Raw genomic sequence first — 8991 nt, forward strand, 5'->3', positions numbered from 1 at the left:
CTGCATTTGTGACTGTGTGCCAGAAGAGGGCACCAGATCTCATTATAGAAGGTTGAAAGCAGCCGTGTGGTTGCTGGGAATTTAACTCAAGAGCGGCCAGTGCTCTTAACCTCTGAGCCATCTCTCTAGTCCAAGACCCTTTGTTCTTTACTGTTTTCATGTTTTTCAAAGTTCGCTGCAAATGGAAAACTTAGTAGCCACTCAAAGACAGTGATCAGGGACCATTATTCCAGGACTCTGGTTTGAGGTGACTCCTGGAGGAATAAAGGATGATCAAGAGTTCACAACAGTTACTGTTTTGGAGGGGTTCTGTTTGTTCGTTTGTTTATATTTTTTGTTTGTTTGCTTGTTTGTTTTAGTCTGAGTTTCTCAAACACCAGAAGATGAAACTGATGTAACCATCTTACGACACACTTAGAACACGGAGATGGATTCTCCTTCTCCAGTTCTCGTGTACCCTTGTGTAGATGCTCCCTCCCTTTTTAAAACTTCAGCTCCCAACCAGACAGTGATGGTGCTATCCTTTAATACCAGTATTCAAGAGGCAGAGGCAGATGGATCCCCATGAGTTCGTGGCCAGGCTGGTCTACAAAACAACATTCCAACAGAGCCAGAGAAACCCTGTCTCAAAAAACCAAACCAAAACTTCAACTCTCATCCCAAGTCCATATTAAATATTTTAAGGTGTTGAGAATAATTTTTTAATATTTATTTATTTATTATGTATACAATATTCTGTCTGTGTGTATATCTGCAGGCCAGAAGAGGGCACCAGACCTCATTCCAGATGGTTGTGAGCCACCATGTGGTTGCCAGGAATTGAACTCAGGACCTTTGGAAGAGCAAGCAGTGCTCTTCACCGCTGAGCCATCTCTCCAGCCCCTGAGAATAAAATTTAACAGATGTTTTTCTCCTAACTCAAACTCCTCCAAGGATACTCTAAGATACCTAGAAAGTAGAAAAAGGTGTGCTATAATTAATATTTAACACCACAAAGAAAAATCCAACCATTTCATCCCCTAAAAAGAATCAAGACTGTTATTAAGTGAGTGGCTTCCATTATCAAGATTTCAAAAATAGTTCAACATAAATATATTAAAAATAACATGGGGGGGGGCTGGAGAGGTGGCTCAGAGGTTAAAAGCACAGACTGCTCCTCCAGAGGTCCTGAGTTCAGTTCCCAGCAACCACATGGTGGCTCACAGCCATCTATAATGAGATCTGGTGCCCTCTTCTGGTGAGCAAGCATACAGACAGACAGAACACTGTATACATAATAAATAAATAAATAAATAAATAAATAAATCTTTTTTAAAAAATGACATGAGATGAGGAGTCCACATTCCAAATTCCAGGTAAGGCCGTCTATCTTTTGTGCTTATTCCTAGAGTGGTGTCTATTACATATGATTCACTTCATATTCTTAACTAAATTTAAAAATTAACAAAACAGCTCCTCGGGAGAGTTTTGTTCCTTGTTATAACTTACCTCTGAAATAAACAGAAAATACATATGATCCCCAAAGCAAATGAGATACATACTGCTGGCTTCAATCCACCTAACACACACTCTTCTCCAAACTAGTTTTCTCTATCCCTGAACTTGAGGTTATATTTTGTTATTAATTTTTGTCAGTGAGGGTACAAAAAGGGGGGTCTTTACGACATTTTCATGCATATGAATCATCACACTTTGTTTAGATTTACCCTCCTTCTTCCTCTTTCCCTTGTCTTCCCCCTACTCCCCCCCCCAAAAAAAGAGGGCTTTCCCTTAAATTTACCCTGCCCAGATCAGGGGTCAGAACCCTTGAAAAATGCGACGGGAGCTTCTAGATGGAGTCATAATGAATTTCCACACTTCACTTTTATGTGTAGAAACCATGCTGTGCCTAGCAGTAGTTACTGCCCTTCAGAACCTCCTTGAAAGCACAGGTGCTGTGGATTAAGTGTGAAATACCCTGACACACAGGCTTCTGTGCTTGAACTCCATCTCCAGCTAGCTGGCACTGCTTCGGAAGCGCTGGGGCCTTTGCAACTTGCAGCCTGGCTAGCAGAAATGGGCGGCAGGACACCTTAAAGGTTACATCCACCTGTAGCTCCAGCCTGAGCTCTCTCTTCTGAGCTGCCAAGATGTAAACAGAAGTGGCCACAGTGCGCCTCTGTGTACTGGCCAACTTCCACCACCAGGCTGTCACGGACCCCAGTGAACTGAATATGCCGTATAAAACACCAAGCTAAAAACAAACCTCTCTCCCGACAGATGTTGGTTCCAGGGATCGAGACCACAGAATTGAGAAATAATTGGAGATTGATGTGCATTCAATGGACAGAAAGTACAGGGATATAGGCAGCCATGGTGGCAGCGGTGATGGTGGTGGTAGCAGCTGCATGGGAGTGGGTAGTGGTGGTCAACATGGAATGGAGGTGGTGATATTGGCAGCAGTGGGATCACTGGTCAGGTGCACATTTCTGCTGTTTCAAGCAACTCAGTTCATGGGAGTTTGTTACGACAGCCCCACGAAATTAATTCAATCGCTCTCCTGTCCTCTTCTGTCAGCAGTACCACGTTTTCAATGGCCCGACTTGTTCCTTTTTTATACAGCAGTGCAATAGCAATAGGCTCACAGCAAGACTCAGATGCTGACTTTTGAACTTTGTGTAAGTGCACACGCATGTGGCTGTGATCATACGTGTGTGTGTGTGTGTGTGTGTGTGTGTGTTTGCTCGTTCTGACCTACCTATCCAGCACTTCCTTGCACCTCTGTCTATCCCACTGATAGAACTATCTTTGAAGAAAATCAGAAATTCAATGGAAACACATTGAGCAGAAGAAAAACCTAATCAACTATAAAAATAAATTCAACGTGGAAATTGCAACATATCAAGTAAAATATACAAATCAGAGGAATGAGCAAAGCCATGAGGTGTTCAACATGGTAGATATTCCTCCAGTGGCATTTTCATGGAAGTCTTACATGTGTGTTCCACAAAGGGAATAAAATAAGAATTGAAGTGTAGCCAGGTGGGAAAAATATCAATAATTTTGGAAAACAGTAAAGAAGCTAGGGTTCATATAGATAGATAGATAGATAGATAGATAGATAGATAGATAGATAGATAGATAGATGATAGATAGATAGATAGATAGATAGATAGATAGATAGATAGATAGATAGATATGTTGAAGGGCTGAATTCTAACTGTAAATACAATATTTATATAGATATACAATAAGCTGTTAAGAGACATTCTCATATTGTATCATCAATATGGGATGATTGGCAAACAATTGATTAAAACTTGATTTATACTATGTGATAAAACCTTCAAAACCTTCTCTTCTTAAAATTTCATCCAAGTGATGTATTGTGATTCCTTGATCCACAGGCAGGACACAAAGTGTAGGACAATCATAGAAAAATAAGGAGGTGGAATGAAATAATAAATAAATCTGGACTGATGAGACCAAGAGGGAAACACACTTACTCAGATTTTCCAACAGTTTGTTCTAAGGCTTAAGCAGAGTCCTCACCCTTCGTGGACCTTTGTTATCTTAGTTTAGAATCAAAAGACTGTCACAAACATGCAGCAAAGTTTCACTGGGGTGATAGTAGCCTTCCAGTCTGTCCCAGGAGCACTAAGGACTCATGTAAAAGCATGCAGGTCTAATGTCCTCTCTACATAACTTCTAGGACACTGAGCAATGTCCTGACCTCTCTCTGTACATCCCAGGAAGAGGATACAGTGGAGAAGCTTCTGGTGATTATATTGAACTCTTGAGGAAATTTTTCAGCACTATCCAGAAACTTCTAATTTACTTCAACAGCTTTTAATAATTGAAAAGAAAAAGTAAATAGCCAGTCTTTTCCTGATCTGTTTCAAATGTTGACTTGTGATTTTAACAAAAACTCTAGCATTATCAGCCTGCTCCATCGATGCTAATTTCACATGATTTAAAGTCCATTGCCTGTTGATGTTGGCCCAGGAAAGGATGAGCTGCCCTGAGCACAGGAGGGAATGCCCTACTCTGTAGAGAACCCTGAGGCATTTCCTGTTACACTTCACACATAGCAGCGGAAGTGTGAGCACAGACTCTTGCACTCAGATGAACACAGGTAAGACAGTGGAACTGAGGTCTGAATCCTCATTAATAAACACTATTCAGTCTTCAATCTGTTTTCACTGAAGTATTAGATTTAAACTACTTTTCTGCCCTTTTGTTAAATGAAGATGTATTTCTGCTCTCAGACAATGCAACCTGTCAGTTTTCTCTCCCTCGACTGTTCCCCACTCCCTCACCTATCTTCTTCCCCAGGTCCTCTCCACTAGGTCCCCTCTGCCTTTGGTTCCCTGCAGGAGGGAGTAGGTTCCAAGAGACACCAACCAAACATGACAAAGCAAGGTACAATAAGACAAGGCAAAAGCCCTCAAATGGAGGCTGGACAAGGCAACCCTGTGAAAGAAGAGAGTCCTAAGAGCAGGCAAAGGGGTCAGAGATACACGCTCAGTGTTAAAAGTCCCACAAAAACACCTTAACACACACAGAGAACCTGGTGAGGAGCCGTGCAAACCCCATACTTCCCACTTCAGTCTCTCTGAGGCCATATGCACCCACTTAGTTGGTTCAGTGGCTCATGCTCTCCTTGCATCCTCCAGCCTCTCTGATTCCTACAATCTTTCTTCCCTTCCCCAAGTGCAGAGGGGACGGACCTGATGAAGGCCCTCAATTTAGACTCTTCCTCCTGCGTTTTGTCTGCTGTGGTTGAGCACTCACTCTCATCTACCAGAGGAAGCTTCTCTGATACTGACTGAACAAGGCATCAATCTATGATTATAGAAGAATATTATTAGTAATCATTTTAATGATTTTTCCCCATTCATTTTGATTCTGCCCTAAGTCTCTGATTCTTAACCATCCCACACAATATAAGGCATGGACTCTCTCTCATGGCATTGACATCAGACATTGGTTGGCTCTTCTCACAAGTTCTGTGCCACCATGGCCCCAGCACACCTGGCAAGCAGGACAGATTTTACATTGAGGATTTTGTGACTGGTTTGGTGTCCATGTTTCTCTTTCAGTACCCTTCAGAGTACCTTCCCTCACCAGAGAGACTAGAACATACAAGTGAAGGCTCCAGACAGGCACGAGCTCAAACTCTCTACATTCAGTGAGTTTGTGGATGTTGGCCTCTCAATGATGCCCGTTGTCAATTTGAGAAGAGCGACCCCTGTCCTAGCATCAGCTTCAGTCCCAGTTCTGCCCTCCTTTAAAGCATAGTCATTCTGAGAAACAAATAGCAAGTTTCACACCTGGGGAACTGAGATTTAAATAGATGCAGAGAATTAACCAGCTCGACAGTCCACCAACTATGTCCACAGCTGATTTCCAGATTTTTAAATTAAATTTAATGTGACACAGGACCTAGGTGAATAACTCTTCTTAGAATATTGCAATTTTTAAACTTTCAAGTTAACAATGGTTTAAAAGGGAATAAGTTACTATAGTTTGTAAAAATGTAATAAGCAAGTGTGGACATTGTTTGTGGACATTATTCCAGCTGGTCAATGTTATGTCTCTACTTTCATGGAAGGCATTTTCAAGACATTGAGCTTGAAAACAGTACTTTAGCCAAAATAACAAAAAAAAATGTTCTTTCACTGTCTACCTTATTCACAGAAACATACACATGAATACACTCTAGAATTTTCAATCTTAAAGACATAAGTGCTGAACCAATGCAAAAACACTTATGTAAAAACTCAGACGGCATTTGAAACCTAACCTCTTGCTTTCTCTGCTAACAGATGTGAGAATGCTTGCTTCTCCACCAAACCTTGTATTTTGTCAAATATTTAAATACCTGTCTAAATAATAATAAAAGGCTGTTATGTTGCTATTTTTCCATATGTTTAGTTGTGAATGAACTTAGGAGTATTTACCTACAAAGAGACAGGTCCTCACCAGATCCTCTGACATGTTCGTTCTCACTTCTGTGTGGAGGATCATGACATACTGCCCTCATTCTGGTTGCCTCTTTCACTTGATGTTTATCATTTTTTTTTCCACAACTGAGTATCAGACAGAATCTGCTCCAGAGTATTCATGCCCTTTTTTAATTTCTCCAAGTCACACAATGAGTGCCATAAACCTGCATCCTTTGCCCCATTTTTTCACCTTGTCATCTCAATATAGAGATAAGAGAAATGCCCATCTCTTGCCTGGAAATGTGTATATGGGCATTTAATGTAATCATATATTTAATATTAGTATATATTAAAGAATGTTCCAGTTGTGAATACCACCATCACTTAACAATTTCTTCACATTTAATATCCAAAAAGCCTTTAGCTCAGAGTCAACTCAAAAATATGACTACAAAATTGGATTTTTAAAATAAAAGAAATATGTTATCCAAGTAAGTGAAAGAGTTAATTAGTTTAGTATTTTTTTTAACAACGGTCTATGTCAGGAATATTAATTGCATTTATTTGACCTGGAAGAAGCACATCTTATTTTTTTATATTTTGAAATTATAATTATGTCACTTACCTCCCTCTGATTGCATCCATGTATTTGCCCCTTGCTTTGTTTCAAGCTCATGACATCTTTCCTTTCATTGAGTCTACATACATATACTCATAAATACATAAGTACAATCTGCTCAGTACATATAATGTTACTTGCAAGTATATAATTTCAGGGCTGACCACTTCATATTGAGTCAACAACTGGGGAATTCTTACATGGAGAAGGCTATTTCTCCTGTGCTCAGAATTCTCCAAGCTTTTACTTAAACTATCTCCAACGGCATATTAATCATTCATGTGACTTTGTCAATTAAGCATTGCTCGTCCTAAACCAGAGTTTCTCCTTGCTCTCCTGTTTCAGATGACATGAGAGTTGTCACAGCCAAAAGAGTCAATGGGTGAAGCAAACTGCTCTGTAGTATCTGAAATTGTCTTCCTGGGACTCTCCAACTCATGGACAACCCAGCTCTTCCTCTTCCTCTTTTCCTGTATGTTCTACGTGGCAAGTCTGTTGGGGAATTTTCTCATTGTGCTAACTGTGACTTTAGACCCCCATTTACAGTCCCCTATGTACTTCCTCTTAGCCAATCTTTCCTTTCTCGACTTGATATTTAGCTCCTCCACAGCACCAAAAATGATTTACGACCTTTTCAGAAGGCACAAAACCATCTCTTTTGGGGGCTGTATCACTCAGATCTTCCTAATCCATGCAGTTGGAGGCACTGAGATGGTGCTGCTCATAGCCATGGCTTTTGACCGATATGTTGCCATATGTAAGCCCCTGCACTACTTGACTATCATGAGTCCAAAAAAGTGCATTTTGGTTTTAGTTGCTTCCTGGATTACTGGCTTCATTCACTCAGTGACTCAGTTGATTTTTGTCATAGACTTACCCTTCTGTGGCCCTAATGAACTAGACAGCTTTTTCTGTGACCTCCCTTGGTTTATTAAACTGGCTTGTATGGACACATACACCTTGGGGTTCATGGTTACTGCCAATAGTGGGTTCATTTCTGTGGCCTCCTTTTTAATTCTGATCATCTCCTATGTGTTTATTTTGATGACTGTTCAAAAGAAATCTTTGGATAGTTTATCTAAGGCCCTCTCCACTCTGTCAGCTCATGTCATGGTGGTCATTTTGTTCTTTGGACCAATAATCTTCTTCTACGTGTGGCCATTTCCAACATCACATCTAGATAAATTTCTTGCTCTCTTTGATGCAGTTATTACCCCTTTTCTAAACCCAGTGATCTATACACTTAGGAATAAAGAGATGAAGGTGGCAATGAGAAGACAATGTAGTCAGTTTATTAATTACAATAAAATTTCTTAATATAAAGCACACAAATTATATTAGAATTTCAGATGGATATTGCTACATTGACTGTGTTGTATTTATCCAGAATGTTTTGTGTACCAAAATTTGATATGCCTTCACTTGCTTTCCCCAAAAGTAAAATACCAACTAATAAATAGTTTCTGTAAGAGACATGATGGACTAGAGAGATTGCTCAATAGTTTAGATCAGTCAGTGTTTTTACATAGGACCAAGAATTGGTTTCCAGAGCCCACATGAAGGTTCACAAACTGTCTGTAATTCCAGTTTAAATGAGTCAAATTGCCACTTCTGGCCTCTGCTAAAGGCAGCATTCATTGGTATACATGCATACTTGCAAGCAAATCACTCATACACATGAAATAGAATCATCTATCTTAATAAAAACATATGTACTAAAAAATTAAAGTTTGTGCATGTCATTCCTCACCAATAATACTGCATGGGTATAATGATGAATGCAATAATGATAAACTTGTAAAAATCGGTACGTGATTTTTTTTTTACCTATTTATCTTTCCAATCTTGAGATTGTTTTCAAATTTAATTCTTATAGTTTCTACTTCCTCTGATTTTTTTACTATTTTGATCATTTATTTTCTACCCCTTCAGTTTATCAATCATTTATTTACTAATCTGCTTCCTCAAAGACCAGTAAGACTGAAACTGCATCATTTTTTTGAAAAGACAAACTTTAATATGAAGAACTGTTGACTCAATATAAAACTCCACTGAATGACTTTCAAGGGAAGCCATTGCTTCAGATGAGTTCCCAGCAGCACAGACCAGACCAGAGAGGGCTCAGAGTGCTAAAGGAGCCTTCATGGTCAAACTCCATTTCTAAACAGTTGAGTTTAAGCAAAACCAAACAAAAGCAAGGAGAAGGAAAGAAAAAAATAAAGCGAATGTAATGAAAAGCATCCTCTTCCCAAATTTGCCTTTTCCTTTGAGTTGTATTTTAATCGGAATTTTTCTCATCATGAAGCTAACGTTCTCCATTTAGATCATCAGACCAATCATTCAACTTTAAAGTAAGGTGCTACCCTATTCTATTATCACAAATGAAATCAAACTATATTTCAAATAAAATCAAACAAAATTTATGACGTTTTCATTTTTAACAAG

General features: G+C 39.4%; 1 protein-coding gene across 1 annotated transcript; it reads left to right on the forward strand.

Annotated features, from left to right (window-relative positions):
- Nucleotides 1-269: 269 nt before the first annotated feature.
- Nucleotides 270-7863, forward strand: LOC142844958 (olfactory receptor 4F6-like). Its single transcript, XM_075963732.1, has 2 exons — nt 270-306; nt 6920-7863. Exons 1-2 carry the CDS (start codon nt 270-272, stop codon nt 7861-7863), a joined length of 981 nt encoding a protein of 326 aa, XP_075819847.1.
- Nucleotides 7864-8991: the final 1128 nt, after the last annotated feature.

Source organism: Microtus pennsylvanicus, chromosome 2 (genome assembly GCF_037038515.1).
Source record: "Microtus pennsylvanicus isolate mMicPen1 chromosome 2, mMicPen1.hap1, whole genome shotgun sequence".
Lineage (NCBI taxonomy): Eukaryota > Metazoa > Chordata > Mammalia > Rodentia > Cricetidae > Microtus > Microtus pennsylvanicus.

Bases quoted from the DNA above. Each gene is read 5' to 3' on its own strand.
- LOC142844958 (XM_075963732.1), top strand. From the start codon at position 270: ATGATCAAGAGTTCACAACAGTTACTGTTTTGGAGGG. The intron at 307-6,919 runs GTTCTGTTTGTT...CACAGCCAAAAG, and splicing joins ACAGTTACTGTTTTGGAGGG to AGTCAATGGGTGAAGCAAAC.